Below are 16937 nucleotides of genomic sequence, written 5' to 3' on the forward strand. Positions count from 1 at the left end.
TTGGACTTCTGTGCTCGTCACGGATTGTCCATAACGAACACCATGTTCAAGCATAGGGGTGTTCATATGTGCACTTGGCACCAGGACACCCTAGGCCTCAGTTCGATGATCGACTTTGTGGTTGTGTCGTCGGACTTGCGGCCACATGTCCTGGACACTCGGGTGAAGAGAGGGGCGGAGCTGTCAACTGATCACCACCTGGTGGTGAGTTGGCTTCGATGGTGGGGGAGGATTACGGTCAGGCGTGGTAGGCCCAAACGTGTTGTGAGGGTCTGCTGGGAATGTCTGGCAGAGCCCCCTGTCAGAAGTAGCTTCAACTCCCACCTCTGGCAGAAATTCGACCACATCCCGAGGGAGGTGGGGGACATTGAGTCCAAATGGGCCATGTTCCATACCTCTATTGTTGAGGCAGCTGACCGGAGTTGTGGCTGTAAGGTGGTCGGTGCCTGTCGTGGCGGCAATCCCCGAACCCGTTGGTGGACACCGGCGGTGAAGGATGCCGTCAAGCTGAAGAAGGAGTCCTACAGGACCCTTTTGTCCTGTGGGACCCTGGAGGCAGCTGATAGGTACCGGCAGGCCAAGCGGAATGCGGCTTTGGTGGTTGCTGAGGCAAAAACTCGGGCGTGGGAGGAGTTTGGGGAGGCCATGGAGAATGACTTTCGGACGGCTTCGAGGAGATTCTGGTCCACCATCCGGCGTCTCAGGAAGGGGAAGCAGTGCAGTGTCAACACTGTATATGGTGGGGATGGTGCGCTGCTGACCTCGACTCGGGACGTTGTGGGTCGGTGGGGGGAGTACTTCGAAGACCTCCTCAATCCCATTAACATGCCTTCCAATGAGGAAGCAGAGCCTGGGGACTCAGAGGTGGGCTCCCCCATCTCTGGGACTGAGGTCACCGAGGTGGTCAAAAAACTCCTTGGTGGCAGGGCCCCGGGGGTGGATGAGATACGCCCGGAGTTCCTCAAGGCTCTGGATGTTGTAGGACTGTCTTGGTTGACACGCCTCTGCAACATCGCATGGACATCAGGGACAGTGCCTCTGGATTGGCAGACCGGGGTGGTAGTCCCCCTCTTTAAGAAGGGGGATCGGAGGGTGTGTTCCAACTACAGAGGGATCACACTCCTCAGCCTCCCTGGAAAAGTCTATTCAGGGGTCCTGGAGAGGAGGGTCCGTCGGATAGTCGAGCCTCGGATTCAGGAGGAACAGTGGACCAGCTCTACACCCTTAGCAGGGTCCTGGAGGGTGCATGGGAGTTTGCCCAACCAGTCTACATGTGTTTTGTGGACTTGGAAAAGGCATTCGACCGTGTCCCTCGGGGAATCCTGTGGGGGGTACTCCGAGAGTATGGGGTACCGGCCCCCCTGATAAGGGCTGTTCGGTCCCTGTACGATCGGTGCCAGAGCTTGGTCCGCATTGCCGGCAGTAAGTCGAACCCATTTCCAGTGAGAGTTGGACTCCGCCAGGGCTGCCCTTTGTCACCGATTCTGTTCATAACTTTTATGGACAGAATTTCTAGGCGCAGCCAGGGCGTTGAGGGGGTCCGGTTTGGTGGGCTCAGGATTGGGTCACTGCTTTTAGCAGATGATGTTGTCCTGTTTGCTTCATCAGGCCGTGATCTTCAGCTCTCTCTGGATCGGTTCGCAGCCGAGTGTGAAGCGGCTGGGATGAGAATCAGCACCTCCAAATCCGAGACCATGGTCCTCAGCCGGAAAAGGGTGGAGTGCCCTCTCAGGGTTGGTAGCGAGATCCTGTCCCAAGTGGAAGAGTTCAAGTATCTCGGGGTCTTGTTCACGAGTGAGGGAAGAATGGAGCGTGAGATCGACAGGCGGATCGGTGCGGCATCCGCAGTAATGCGGGCGCTGCATCAGTCTTTCATGGTGAAAAAGGAGCTGAGCCGCAAGGCGAAGCTCTCAATTTACCAGTTGATCTATGTTCCTACCCTCACCTATGGTCATAAGCTATGGGTAGTGACCGAAAGAACAAGATCGCGAATACAAGCGGCTGAAATGAGTTTCCTCCGCAGGGTGTCTGGGCTTTCCCTTAAAGATAGGGTGAGAAGCTCAGTCATCCGGGAGGGGCTCAGAGTAGAGCCGCTGCTCCTCCGCATCGAGAGGAGTCAGATGAGGTGGCTCGGGCATCTGATCAGGATGCCTCCTGGAGGCCTCCCTGGTGAGGTGTTCCGGGCACGTCTAACCGGGAGGAGGCCCCGGGGAAGACCCAGGACACGTTGGAGGGACTATGTCTCTCGACTGGCCTGAGAATGCCTTGGGATTCTCCCGGAAGAGCTAGAAGAAGTGGCCGGGCAGAGGTAAGTCTGGGCATCTCTGCTCAAGCTGCTGCCCCCGCGACCCGACCTCGGATAAGCGGGAGACAATGGATGGATGGATGGATGGAATTTTATTGTCTGGAAGTATAACATCTTTTATTGTCTTTGTTTTCCTCATCTGTATTTCATAATTTAAACTGATTATTTTACCAATGTCCCTTAAAAAAAACTAATTCAGAACGATCACCGTCATTCTCTATCCTGCATTGTTTTGTTATTTCACATCTTAATTGCTCATGTTGATGTTTAGGTTGGATGTTTAAAAGTACCAGTGCAGTTCACAAGAACATAATTAGTACAGAATTCTATTAATTTCTCTGTTCCTATATGTATTATCATAATTGTGTGATCCAATGCATTAAAAAAATGATTACTTCTAGCTTGTGTGTGACTATAAATAGGACAATAATAAATATTAAAATTCTTTGGTTGTGAACTGATCCCAGCCTGCAGTATTTTTTCCCCGTCAACCAACCTCTTTATTGAATATGCTGACCTATAACAACTCAACCCTTTTTACTACATGTTGCCTATTTTTACAATATAAAATGTGTTGTTGTACAAAAATAAAATTAAAAAAAGAAGGCTTTAATTGTTACAATCAGAATTTATTCTGAAAGCAAGGATTTCTTTTGATTACACCCTAATCTCAAGGGATGGCCAGGCAAACAGAATACAAGAAGAAAAATCCAGCACTACTGGATATCACTCAAAGAGTAGCCTAAGAAAAGTTCATCAAGTCACCATGAACTCCACAGTGATGGCCTTATTTTCTATTTTGCAGAATCAACTGATTTGCACCTGCAACCTACCTACAGTATTAATCCCAAGAATTAAATTACTTAAATTCAAAGAATATTTGCAATACCATTATCAGACTTCAATCCTTTTATCCTTTTTGTTCCCATTTACTGTATACGAGAACAAAAATAGAGTGTACAAGCTGCACGAAAAGCATAAAAGTGGCACAAGACAGTACAGTGTCTTGGTTAAAAACAAAAAGCTACACTGGAGAACTAAAATGTGTGGTCACCTCTTAAAAACTCCATAAATTATTAAAAGACAACACACAGAGAAAGAAAATAACAAAAATATTTAAAGGAAAATATTTATTGGTAGGTGAAACAAATAATGATAAAATCCCACAATTCTGTTTTGAAATTGTGCAAAATTACACAGCTATATTGAACACATAGAAAGAATTCATAGAAGAGGTACAAATGAGAAGTTACAAATTGTTGCATATGTACCTGTACAAGAAGCCTAGACAAAAGTTAATAGAAAATCAAATAAAATGCAGTAATGGCTTAGCAACTTTACTATGCAAAGGCTAATGAAATCCAATGAAATAAAATGAAAATTAAAGTTTAAGGAGATATACAAAATGGCATGCAGGCCATCAAACATATCTGTATAGTGATTATTGTTTTTACTAAGATTTTGCACACACAGCCCTAAGTTAGTTGTGCCATGTTAAAAAAGTGGTCCACAGAACAATGTCCCACTTTTTAGTTTTTTTATTCAGTTAGGTTTTTACTTAAGAAATTAGTAATTCAGGTTATTTCTGATTTACTGTAGTTTATATAGCTAGCTTCTCATAATTTTTAGCATCAGATTTATGAAGACTAATGGTACCTTAGTCCAAAAATAAAGAACATGAATATTACACTATCACACCTTTACCTTTATCTTTTGCTCCCAGAATAAATGTGAGCGCACTTAAAATGTCTAAGCCATTAAGATCAAATTTGCAGCATATATACTGTACATTGTGTAGAACAGATTAACTAAATAAATTTTTAACCTGGAAAATGACCAGTATGTTATATAAGATACAATTTGTCAAGAGCTAGATCATAAAACAACAGTCAAAAAATTTGAAATGAATAAAAATGCTGTAACTAAAAAATACAAAGAGCCTCTTATTTGCAATTTTTTAGTAAATCATATTTCAGCTAACCATGTCTATAACATTTATTTATTTACTGAGAAACAAAATAAAACTTAAATAACTAGTTTGGGCAAATTTTAATGTTAAACAATTTAAATCAAAACACCAATTTACAAGTAATAAAAGTGAGCATGTCCACATCCAACCATCTATCCACAGCATCTTATCTCTGGCACATGAACTAATCCCAGCAAAATACATGACATAACAAGACAGCTGATAAGAAGCACTCTGTAGTTAAGACAGGTGGATTTAATTCACCCTTTGAGATCATGTGATTAAAACAAAGCAAACGCTTTTCTGTAAGATGGTCAAACAAAACCTCCTGTCATTCAGATACATTTGCACCTTAATTGTTCACTTTTTTAAATTAATAAGCCAGAAATTGTAATAGTTACATATATTTTGACATGCGGTTATGCATGCACACACATGTTTTTTCTTGATTTCCCCGCCCCCCCCCATCTAACACAGGCTCTATTTTGTTTACTGTGTAATTAAGCTCGTTTTTTCCTGCACATTAAAAAATAAATTATACTTTCAAACTTGGAATTTCAGTGATAATAATTATTGTAAATATGGAAAAAAGGATGTTAGTTAAAATGCATGCTCATTTAAAAATGAAATATACCATTCATGTATAATAATGACTGTAACTTAAAACTGTTACATCGGGAAAACTTTAAATTGTAATATATTCTAGAGAATGCTTACCTGCGGCAAAAACATTTTAGAGAGAAGTGTCAAAATGTTAGGGTATTTACAACTATACTGTGCATAAGCCATATTTCAGGATCATAATAAATTCTTAAAAAGATGATCATTAAAAGAAAAACTGATTGCTGTGAATAATTAATAAGCTTTCAGCAACATGACACAGATAGCTGCTATCAAATAAAACAGAATAGCACCTTTTTGTTTTTAAAATTCTTCACATGGGATACAAGAATTAACAGTTATGATGTAATGAAAATTTTGTTTATTTTGCATTTCTTTCTTTTTTTTTTTTTTAAAGACAAAGTCAATATAATCTAATACATTCTTAATGGCTAAATGAAGTTAATATGTTATTGTTTAATAATATATATAGTTTATGTATTTAAAAAACAGTATAATATTAAGTATATAAGGAGACCTTTAAGATTCAGACTTTTTCTTGTTTTTTTTCAAGAAAGATGGGGTACGAAACTTCTTCTTTTTCTTTGAAGGGGATTTGCTGGGTGATTCATCACTACCTGGGTCAGCAGTAGTGGCTGCCGCTGCTGGATCTTCAGTGGTTGGGGAGCTGGCATGTTCAGCAGGTGGAGGGTGGGAATCATTGTCTTCAACATTTGGGTCAACGTGAAGCTGCTGCTCTGTCTGACTCTGAGCTGACTCTTCTGGATGACATTCTGTCTCTTCCCCCACTGAAACTGGGAAGGCGAGGGCTTCTGAGGGCTCGTCGGGAGTCAGGTCAGGCAGAGTCTGTCTCAATGTGGCTGCATCACTCTCATCCTTGTATGTCTGCTCCTGCTGGGTCTCTAGGTGATTTTACAAGTGGAAAAAGGGTGTGGGGTAGAAGGTGATTAGAAGACAATCACAGGCTGTAAGACTGAATTTTAAATTCTTCTAGTTTAAAATGTCACCTAAGTTTGCAAAAACATGAATAAAATACACTAGGAATGTGGATTCTACAAAATATTGACTAAAATCTAAAAAAAAAAAAAAGCTCTCTATGCACTGACTTGTATAAAAGTAATTAGAAAATAAGCACTTAGTGTAAAACCAGATGCTCTCTTTACACTGCATCTCAGTGTTTGCTGCCTTTTAGATAACTCTCCTTGCTACTCTTGAGTTGGATTTAATGGGTGTGAGAATATTACTTTAAGCACTTTCTGTAAGTCTTCTCTAGTTTTTAGCAGTTTTTTTATTCTAGCTGTGTTCTTATATTTTTCCTTTCATCATCTATTACTAGTACTGCAGCAATCTACCAAAGAGTGCTATTTTCACATTAACTTTGTTTTAATTATCCTGACATCTGGATTCTAAGTAAGCAAACACTGTGTAACTTGAATTAAGTAAAAGCTTCTTCTACACTAGTCTAGTTCATAAAAGAAAATTCTTTCAAGGTATATCATCTAAATGGTTTCAAATTTCTTTGGGTTTCATAACAAATCTTAAAAAGGATATACAAATTATTACTCTTTAAGGCATGCACCAAAGCCAAAAATGAGTGACATTAAACAGCAGCTATTTAAAGAGCAAACAACTCCCATATAAAAATTACTACTAAAAAATTATCAACTCACTCCAGGTAGAAGCAACATCCCAGAAGCCAAGACAATAGTCAAACTGTTTGCCAATTTCCAAGACAAAAGGGCCAAGTAAATACAAGCCAGTATTTTACAATATAATTTCAAAAACCTATGCTTCCTTAGCAAGTGTTGAGCTCAAGAGCACAAATATTTGCTGTTATTGGTGGTACAAAATATCAATTATTAAAGAAATATAAACATATTGTATGTGCATTGCTATAATTATTAATTACAAAAATGAAATAAATACAATATAAGATATTCTTATCAGAATATTATTAAATCATAATGTTAGTAAGCCTGAAGCTGCAGTATTCTTGGGAGCAAATACAAAAATCATAGCGCAAAGCCATAGGCAAGTGATTTTTTTTATTACTTTAAAAAACATTAATAATGCAACTCAATCACTGTTTTTACTTAAAACTGCACTAAACTGTACTATAGAAGAATAAAAATACTGTAACTCTACATGGAAAGTTAAAAATGTTATGTTTTTGTAATAAAAATACAGTACTGACTAAACAACTTCTTACATAATTAAATGCAGCATGAAAGTTGATAAACTCATACCTTATCTGCTTTTGGACAAAGGAAATTAAAAAAAAAAAACAAACAAAAAAAAAAAACAGTAAAGTCTCATTTATTTTGAGGCCTTAATTCTAAATTGTGCCAGCCATTACCAAAGTAGTATGCACTGCTTCAAAATCGTTAGTGGAACTAAGCAAGTTTTAAAAATGGAGATGAGCCAGTAGGAATAAAACTTAAGGAAGTGATAAATAAAAAATTTAATCTTAATGGTATAAAAAGCATTTCTTACTGTTATTGTTTCTAGTGAGTCTAAAAAACTTCCACTTAAGATGAAAAACATCATGGAGTTCATCATTGCCATATTCTGTCAAAGTAGACAGAACCATGAATGCATATGGTTAAAATTTACAGGGTATAATTACTATTAACAGCTTGTGTTTGGCCTCTGGGTGGAAAATGTAAAAACATGTATTAAAAATATCTGATTTTATTTTAAACCTATTTTGTTTAAAAACAACACGGCTATACTTAACTGAAAGATTACCTCATCGTAAACATTCTGAATTTTTAAAAATTATTTGTTAGACTCTTTTAGCATTAAAGGTCTTCAAGATCTTCATCTGTCAAAAAACAAAATCCATATTTTGACAAATACCAAAGTCATCTGACTTTCCTGAAAAATTAATGACTCTTCTTACTGTAATCAATCCACATATACAGAACTTTAGAGTATGTAATGACTGCTTTGTAAACGCAACTAATTTGCGTCTCCTCGGGTAACTCACAAAATATACATTTCTAGAGTTATGTCATGGTTGCAAAACTATTTCTACATTTTTTCTTTGGCCTCTGGTGGTATATGCAACTGTATCCGATTTTATTTTAAAACCTGCTACATTTAAAAGCAACATTATTTACTTAACTGAAAAGTTTCGTCCTTTTACATATCCTTAAAACTTTGCAATAATGTCTATGGACCGCAATCAGAGGCAGTTTTCAACTGGGGAAAATCCAGAAAACAGTGAGCCTACAGAGACGTTCATTTAAAGAAGGAGATAATATCCTAGTTGATTGTAAAACAAACCAAAAAAAAGGATTTGCAGAAAAAGGAGTCAAAAATTAGATATTTTATTCTACATATCAGGGATGAATCAACCACAATAAATACCTAATATTGACTAAGAATCATGATAGCAATAGTATGCTACGGTACCTCATAACTTCCACTTGTAGCAATGACAAAACAAGACTTGTGTCGAGTATCTGAGATAAACAACTGCATGTAGGGCTATTTGTCCATCACAAAATTGAAATTTGTACATGTAGTGTTTTAGAATCGACAAGTAAAATTTCACACTTCAAGTCCACTGAAAAGCTGTGACACAAAATGAACTGAAGTAGCAAAGCAAAGAGGGAAATATTCTTCCACAATATTGGAAGAAAGCAGCAGTTACGGGAAGCATTTTGTTTCAGGAAATGCGGTTGGAGGTTTCCAACTATTTATTGAATATACAGTATCTCACAAAGTGAGTACACCCCTCACATTTTTGTAAATATTTTATTATATCTTTTCATGGGACAACACTGAAGATACTACACTTTGATACAATGTAAAGTAGTCCGTGTACAGATGGTATAACAGTGTAAATTTGCTGTCCCCTCAAAATAACTTATCAAACACATGGCCATTAACGTCTAAACCGCTGGCAACAAAAGTGAGTACACCCCTAAGATGATAAATGTTCAAATTGTGCCCAAAGTGTCAATATTTTGTGTGGCCACCATTATTTTCCCAACACTGCCTTAACTCTCTTGGGCATGGAGTTCACCAGAGCTTCACAGGAATCCTCTTCCACTCCTCCATGACGACATCATGGAGCTGGTGGATGTTAGAGACCTTGCACTCCTCCACCTTCCATCTGAGGATGCCCCATAGATGCTCAATAGGGTTTAGGTCTAGAGACATGCTTGGCCAGTCCAGCACCTTTACCCTCAGTTTCTTTAGCAAAGCAGTGATCGTTTTGGAGGTGTGTTTGGGGTCGTTATGTTGGAATACTGCCCTGCGGCTCAGTTTCCGAAGGGAGGGGACCATGCTCTGCTTCAGCATGTCACAGTACATGTTGGCATTCATGGTTCCCTCAATGAACTGTAGCTCCCCAGTGCCGACAGCACTCATGCAGCCCCAAACCATGACACTCCCACCACCATGCTTGACTGTAGGCAAGACACACTTGTCTTTGTACTCCTCACCTGGTTGCCGCCACACACGCTTGACACCATCTGAACCAAGTAAGTTTATCTTGGTCTCATCAGACCACAGGACATGGTTCCAGTAATCCATGTCCTTAGTCTGCTTGTCTTCAGCAAACTGTTTGCGGGCTTTCTTGTGCATCATCTTTAGAAGAGGCTTCCTTCTGGGACGACAGCCATGCAGACCAATTTGATGCGTTGTGTGGCGTATGGTCTGAGCACTGACAGGCTGACCCCCCACCCCTTCAACCTCTGCAGCAATGCTGGCAGCACTCATACATCTATTTTCAAAAGACAACCTCTGGATATGACGCTGAGCATGTGCACTCAACTTCTTTGGTCGACCATGGTGAGGCCTGTTCTGAGTGGAACCTGTCCTGTTAAACCGCTGTATGGTCTTGGCCACCGTGCTGCAGCTCAGTTTCAGGGTGTGTGCAATCTCCTTATAGCCTAGGCCATCTTTATGTAGAGCAACAATTCTTTTTTTCACATCCTCAGAGAGTTCTTTGCCATGAGGTGCCATGTTGAACTTCTAGTGACCAGTATGAGAGAGTGCGAGAGCAATAACACCAAATTTAACACACTTGCTCCCCATTCACACCTGAGACCTTGTAACACTAATGAGTCACATGACACCGAGGAGGGAAAATGGCTAATTGGGCACAATTTGGACATTTTTCACTTAGGGGTGTACTCACTTTTGTTGCCAGCGGTTTAGACATTAATGGCTGTATGTTGAGTTATTTTGAGGGGACAGCAAATTTACACTGTTATACAAGCTGTACACTGACTACTTTACATTGTATCAAAGTGTCATATCTTCACTGTTGTCCCATGAAAAGATATAATAAAATATTTACAAAAATGTGAGGGGTGTACTCACTTTTGTGAGATACTGTAAGAAGGCAAAGACTTCTTCAAATGGAGCACTTTATGTCAGATCGCTTCATGAAGAACTGAATGCATTTTAATGTAGAGTTAACTTTTTGCACTGGTAGCCTTTAACTACAAATCTATATAAAGATCTGAAAGCATAGTTATAACTTGTCAAAAGATTCAGAAAATCAAAAAAGGTATAAAAAGTTACACTTCTGTGTACTGCACTGGAGGGTGATGATGGCGGTCAAAGACCAAAAATCACCTGAAGTTCAGAAATGAGCAATTTGGAAGTATGTATTTTGGCCCATGCAAGTGCCACACATCATAATTTAGGTGGTGTTGCACAGGTGATGGGCTTTATGATGTTTATACTGTGTAGACTACTCTGGTCAAAAGTGGAAAAGGCTGAAGTGTTTAATCACATTTTTGTTTATTTGGACAGGAGTGATTTCCATCTGGCCACTTTTCAACACAGGACACAAACTGCTGCACAGATCACCATCCTCCAGGTACTTTCCAGTCAATTCAATGAATTATGCTGTTCTATCAGGAAGATCAATAGACTCCTCAGATTTCTATCACATATATGTATGGTTTATATGAGGCTTCGTCTATTCTGATATGCATTATTTTAACTGTGTGATCTCGAAAGGTTAAGCATTATTTGTTCAGGTTAGCAAGGGGAAAAAAGGAGAGGGGGGTAAGGAATTATACTTTAAAAGGGCAAACCACGTCCTTTTTAAACAAATCCAAATGTTTATTCTTAACCTGGTATTAGGCACTTTTCTTTTTGCAAAGAAACTGAAAAGAGAGCAGTTTCAGATTTGTGTGCAACATAATGCATCACTTTGGGGTTCTACCATCATAAATGACATTTTTTCTCAAGTCTTCCATATTTTCATGTAAAAACAAAATATAAATTATATCTGGAAGCAAACAAATATATTCAACAGTGAAAATGATGGGAGTATAAAAAATTTAGTAAAAAACTGCATGTTGCTTTGGAAGTGCAAGATGTATAGCTGAGTAAAGGTAAAATTTATATGACATTAATGATTTTAAGTTAGAATTTCCTATTACAAATTAAGCTTGTCCAACTGATTTGATAATGAATTATACTCACTGCAGTAAAGGAAGTGAACAAAAAGTAAAAACATTAACCAAATTAATCACAGTTAAATTTATATTTTATTTCACTTATGTTTTATGCAGGCTTCTCTCTACTTCCATACATATTTAGGAAAAGAAGAATCACAAAGCAGTTTATGCTGATATTTGAGTATTATATCTAAATCTGAAAAGCACTGTGCTCAGATTTACATGAAACGTCTGTGTAGATCAACTTTAATTATAAATATACTAAACAATCAAAGATTAAACATTCCTCCAGATGTTTGATTGTATCAATTATAATTTATTGTTATTTCACCATTAGTATAAGGTGATTGCAGCAAAACAATAATTTAATATTTACTTTTGTTGTACAGTTAATTATTTCCACTAATTAAAAAACACACAAATGCTCAGAGAACAGATGCTCTAAGAAAACAAACTCGCTTCTTATTTTTAAAAAAGAAAATTTTAACACTTTATATATTAATGGTATTTGCCAAACTGATACTATAGTACACACTGCTATGGCAAAATTCAAACTTGCACCGTTTCTACTTAACTGAAATTTGCATCAACTTGCATATGGTAAACAAAATCAAATTGTTTAACTTACAGAAATGTGAACTGATATATGCAAAGGTAAACATGTAGTTTCAGCAGCAGTGACCTTATACAGTCAAGGTTTTATCATTATGTGTTTTCTTTGAAATATAGTCCTCAGTTCTATTCCTTTTTTAATTTAACCTTACCCTCTTTTTTACAGCAGGTGTTGTAACACCGTACAGATATATTTCTAAACAACCTTCTTAAACATTCCCTATCACTGAAAAGAAAAAGGTGAAATTTTAGAATTCAGCAAATGAATTAGAACACAAAGATGCAAAATACACAAGTCAAGCCATGCGCAGATAGCTTAGGGGAAAAAGGGAAAGCATGTTTGAAAATGAGATGTGTACAGTACTTACTATGGTAACAGGTACTCTTTAGCACATCCACCTCCTGTTTGTAATGCAGCCACAAGAAGAAAAAAAAGCACAAGTAGAAAAATGTCTATGCATTCATCACAGCCATTGTGTTAAAATAAAAATGAATTTTCTGACAAGACCAAAGAAATGGAATGGAAAGTGAATGGGAAAATAGAACAAGGCACATGATAATTTATAATTAATATATTTGGAAAACACAAGACATTAGTATTAGATTACACCTGTTAGAAATGTTGAAATGTATACAGTATTATCCAGTCAAATACAAAAAACACCAGTGACCTGGAAGTTGTGCAACTTCAAAGCACCATAATGACAGCATTTCTGACTGCATATATACTGTATATGTGTTAAACCATACACATTTCCATACAACAGGTGTAATCCAAATGCAATAAAGAGTAAGAGGTGTGATTCTGCCTTACAACTGGAAATCAAAAATACTGTATATAAATAACACTGTACTGAAATTAATATAAGAAAATAAAGCATTCTTGATAATGTAGTAGGTAAAATTCGGTCTAGTTCGAACATTTAAAGGTATTAAACAAACAAGCAATTAGGATTAAACTAGTACAGTTACTTTTTTATTTAAAAACAACTGTCATTAATTCACTTAACAAAATTACAGGAATTATGCATTAAATTAACAATATTCAACATATACAGATGATTTCAGAAGTTTACATACACAGGGTGAATTCTTTAAAACTCACTTTATAACCCCTTCACAGATTTTATACTAACAAATTATAAATTTGGCTTATTGTTTAAGACATCTATTTTGTGTGGGGCAAAAGTATTTTTTTCCCAACACTGTTCAGAGTATTATACTTTTATTGACTATATCACAACTTCAGTGGGTCACAAGTTTACATACACTGTGTTAACCATGTCTTTGAACAGCTTGGAAAATTCTAAAAAATTGTGTCAAGCCTTTAGGCATTTAGACAATTAGCTTCTGACAGCCAGTTAGAGTCAACATGTGGATGTATGTTAAGGCCTACCATCAAACCCATTGCCTCTTTGATTGACATAATGGGAAAATCAAAAGAAATCTGCCAAAACTTAAGGTAAAAAAAAAAAAAAAAATCTCCACAAGTCTGGTTCATCCAAATGCCTGAAAGTTCCATCTTCATCTGTACAAGCAATAATACACAAGCATAAAAACAGCAAGGGCCAACACAGCCATCATACCTATTAGAAAAGAGACACATTCTGTCTCCTAGAGAAAAATGTACTTTGGTACAAAAAGTGCAAATCAATCCCAGAAAAGCAGCAAAGGACCTTGTGAAGATGCCGGAGGAAATAGATAGACAAGTATCTAGATCCACAGTAAAACAAGTCCTTTGTCAACATAACCGGAAAGGCTGTTCAGCAAGGAAGAAGCTACTGCTCTAAAGTTGCCATAAAAAAAAGCGAGACTGCGTTATTTGCTACAGCACATGGTGACAAAGACCTTACCTTCTGGGGAAATGTCCTCCGATCTGATAAATTCAAGATTGAACTGTTTGGTCATAATGACCATCATTCTGTTTGGAGGAAAAAGGGTGAGGCTTGTAAGCCAAAAAACATCATCCCAACCTCAAGTATGGGGGTAGGAGCATAATGTTGTGGGATTGCTTTGCTACAGGAGGGATTGGTGCACTTATCAAAACAGATGGCATCATAAAGGAAAATTATGTAGATATACTGCAGCAACATCTCAAGAACTCAGCAAGGAAGTTGAAGCTCAGTTGCAAATGGGTCTTCCAAATGGACTATGACCACAAGCATACCTTCAAGGTTGTGACAAAATAGAGAAGGTCAAAGTATTGGAGTGACCATCATAAAGCCCTGACCTCAATCCAATTGAAAATTTGTGGGCAGAACCGAAAAAGAGTGTGCGAGCAAGAAGGCCTACGAACCTGTCCCAGTTACAACAGTTCTGTCTGCAGAAATGGGCCAAAATTCCAACAACTTTTTGCAAGAAGCTTGTGGAAGGCTACCCAAAACGTTTGGCTCAAGTTAATCAAATATTATTATGGTAATGCTAAGAAATTTTTAACAAACTGTATGTAAACTTGTGACCCACTGGAATTATGATATACTCAATAAAAAGTGAAATCTTTCTGTGAACATTGTTGGAAAAAATAACTTTTGCTCTGCACAAAGCAGATGCCTTAAACAATATGCCAAATTTATAGCTTGTTATTATAAAATCTATGGAGGGGTTATAAAGCAAGTTTTAAAGAATTCTCCCTAAGTGTACGTAAGCTTGACTTCAACTGTATATTGCTGAAGAGATTACAGTAAAACTCTTATAGTACAGCACCATCAGGACTCTAGCCACGTTCAACAGACAGAATTTTGGGACTACGTGATAGTGTATCTTAAAAACAAACTTCTTAAGTGACAATAATTCCATGTTTGTATTGATATAAAAACTGTCCTTTTTTCGGTAGACAGCTTTGCAGTAGTTTTAAATTGGCTTGACTAGAGTAACTATGATGACTAACATTCTGTAGCCATGACTGGGTACTTATTTTCTGGTACAAAATATTCCTGTTAAGATATTTCACAAATCATCATTTGCTTTTCGAGCCAATGGCCCATTTAGACATTTGCCAGCATTTTTTTTTTTTTTAGAAATCTTTATATCAAATAATGCCAAGCATACAGTTTATTACTTGACTTTCTTTCCTAAACACTTGATTGTTGTTACTATCACTTAGCAAGAGCCTGCTGCACCATTTCATAAAGTGAAACTACATGTCTCTGACCAGACAAATATCATTTTGTATGGGTGAATGCCAAGTGGGATCTGGGTGGTCTTGTGGCCTAGGAACCCCTGCAGATTTTGTCTTTTTCTCTACGCTCTGAAGATTTTTGTTTTTTCTGTCCTCCCGGCCATCAGACCATACTTTTTCTTTGTTTTTTAATGTTGTCGAATCTTATTTTTATTCTTTATCAACTTTTCTTTCTTCATCTTGTAAAAAGCACTTTGAGTAACACCATTTGTATGAAATTGTCCTATATAAATAAATGTTATTGCTGTTGTTGTTGAATCCCAGAATGCCTTACTATAAGAATTTTACTGTACTGGGCTACTCTAATTTTTCTATGACTAAATGCACACCTCTTCATCTAAAATTGCCTGATAATAATGAAAAACAAACACTTTCAAGCAACAGGCAGCTAATATCAAACACATTCCTCCACATACTGTATTATAAAATAAATTGATTCCATGCTACACCTAAATATTAAAATTAGAAAGAATTTACCTTCTTCTGGTTTTATAGGAGTGCTGGGTGGTGTGCGGGTGGGGGTGCGAACAGTAGGCCTCAGATCTATTGCATCTTCAGGCTCTGGTTGGGATGAGTCTAAACAAAAAGTAAAGAAACATTGCAAAGGCAAAAAACTAAATATGAACATCTTATAGACACTGTTAAGAATAAACTAAAGAGTGTTAATAAATGCATACAAATATGTGTTGTTTAACCAAAAATACAAATAATAAACCAAGCTTTCATTACAGAAAAAAAACCCTTTTAAAACCCAAAAAACATTAAAATATTATATATTAGTCATGCAAGACATGAAGCCTTCATTGAAAGGGCAGTTTATATTTTGTAATCAGCGGTACAATGTGAACCGATAAATAGTGAATCACAACCACATCCTCAAACAAATGGAAGATGCGCAGATAGAGGGGTTAAGAATGCTTAATAAACATTAAGCATGGTTCTTCAGGACTGTTATATACCAAATACACATGATTGCATAAATTTTAAGAAGTCTGTTTACAGCTCTGCCTTTTGGATATTAATGATTTAAATAGTTTTTTTTCTAAAAACGACATTAATAAATATTTCAAAAGGTAAGCTAAGAATTTATTAACATATATTAATCAGTGCATAATCCCAAACTCCTCCTCCTTATTCAATCACCTTCAATATAAAGTTAAATTCACTCAGTTTATTTCACTACTTCGCAAATTAATACTGACAACTCAATTATCATAAAAAGCTATGTAGGAAAAGAGTAAACTTTTTTATCTTTTATAATTAAGGGCCGCTTTAATATACAGTAGAAACATACTTTAAACGTAAAAAGGTGCCTCAGTTTCCTTCAGTTAAACAAATTTAAGTTAGCTTTTGGACTAGATGTGTAAACACGATTCCTAGCAGTGTGATGAAAGATTAGAAAGTGGTACTAAAAAGAATTAATACAGCTCTGTACTACCAAGGTTGTCAAGATGAGGAGAGCAATACAAGGTTTTTAAATATGGTTCACTTTCAATATTTTTATTCAGAATACCATGACATGCAGATATTTGACTTTTCATATTTAAATGATGGTCTGCCCATGCCAGTTTCTATTAAACTGGCTACACACTACTAACTAAGTCTAATTTAACATAAAATGGTGACAATGTATACAAGTAACTCTAAGTTAACTGTGAACCACAAACATTGAACAGGACTTTGATCTAGATATGTCCTAACTAATTTGCTGGATTTTAGATTAAATGATTAATAATCAATTAATCAACTAAATTTGGGACAGCAACCAATTAGTTGAATACATACTGAGTAAACATTTTTCTAATGGCAAATATTGAAAAA

The 16937-nt window shown here is 37.1% G+C and overlaps 1 protein-coding gene across 10 annotated transcripts in view; it reads right to left on the reverse strand.

Annotated features, from left to right (window-relative positions):
- Positions 1-3420: 3420 nt before the first annotated feature.
- Positions 3421-16937, reverse strand: part of add1 (adducin 1 (alpha)) — a 132750-nt gene continuing 119233 nt past the window's right edge. For 6 of the 10 annotated variants that reach the window (XM_028802267.2, XM_051928588.1, XM_028802264.2 and 3 more), the window contains 2 exons: positions 15594-15692; positions 3421-5797 (listed from right to left, as the gene is read on the reverse strand). In XM_028802267.2, the coding sequence (XP_028658100.1) occupies positions 5415-5797; positions 15594-15692 (482 nt within the window). In that variant the 3' untranslated portion in view covers positions 3421-5414. Of the gene's footprint in view, positions 5807-12297; positions 12341-15593; positions 15693-16937 lie in introns of all 10 variants that reach the window. The other 4 variants (XM_051928593.1, XM_051928590.1, XM_051928591.1 and 1 more) reach the window with 3 other exon arrangements.

Source organism: Erpetoichthys calabaricus, chromosome 5, assembly GCF_900747795.2.
Source record: "Erpetoichthys calabaricus chromosome 5, fErpCal1.3, whole genome shotgun sequence".
In the NCBI taxonomy this organism is placed as follows: domain Eukaryota; kingdom Metazoa; phylum Chordata; class Cladistia; order Polypteriformes; family Polypteridae; genus Erpetoichthys; species Erpetoichthys calabaricus.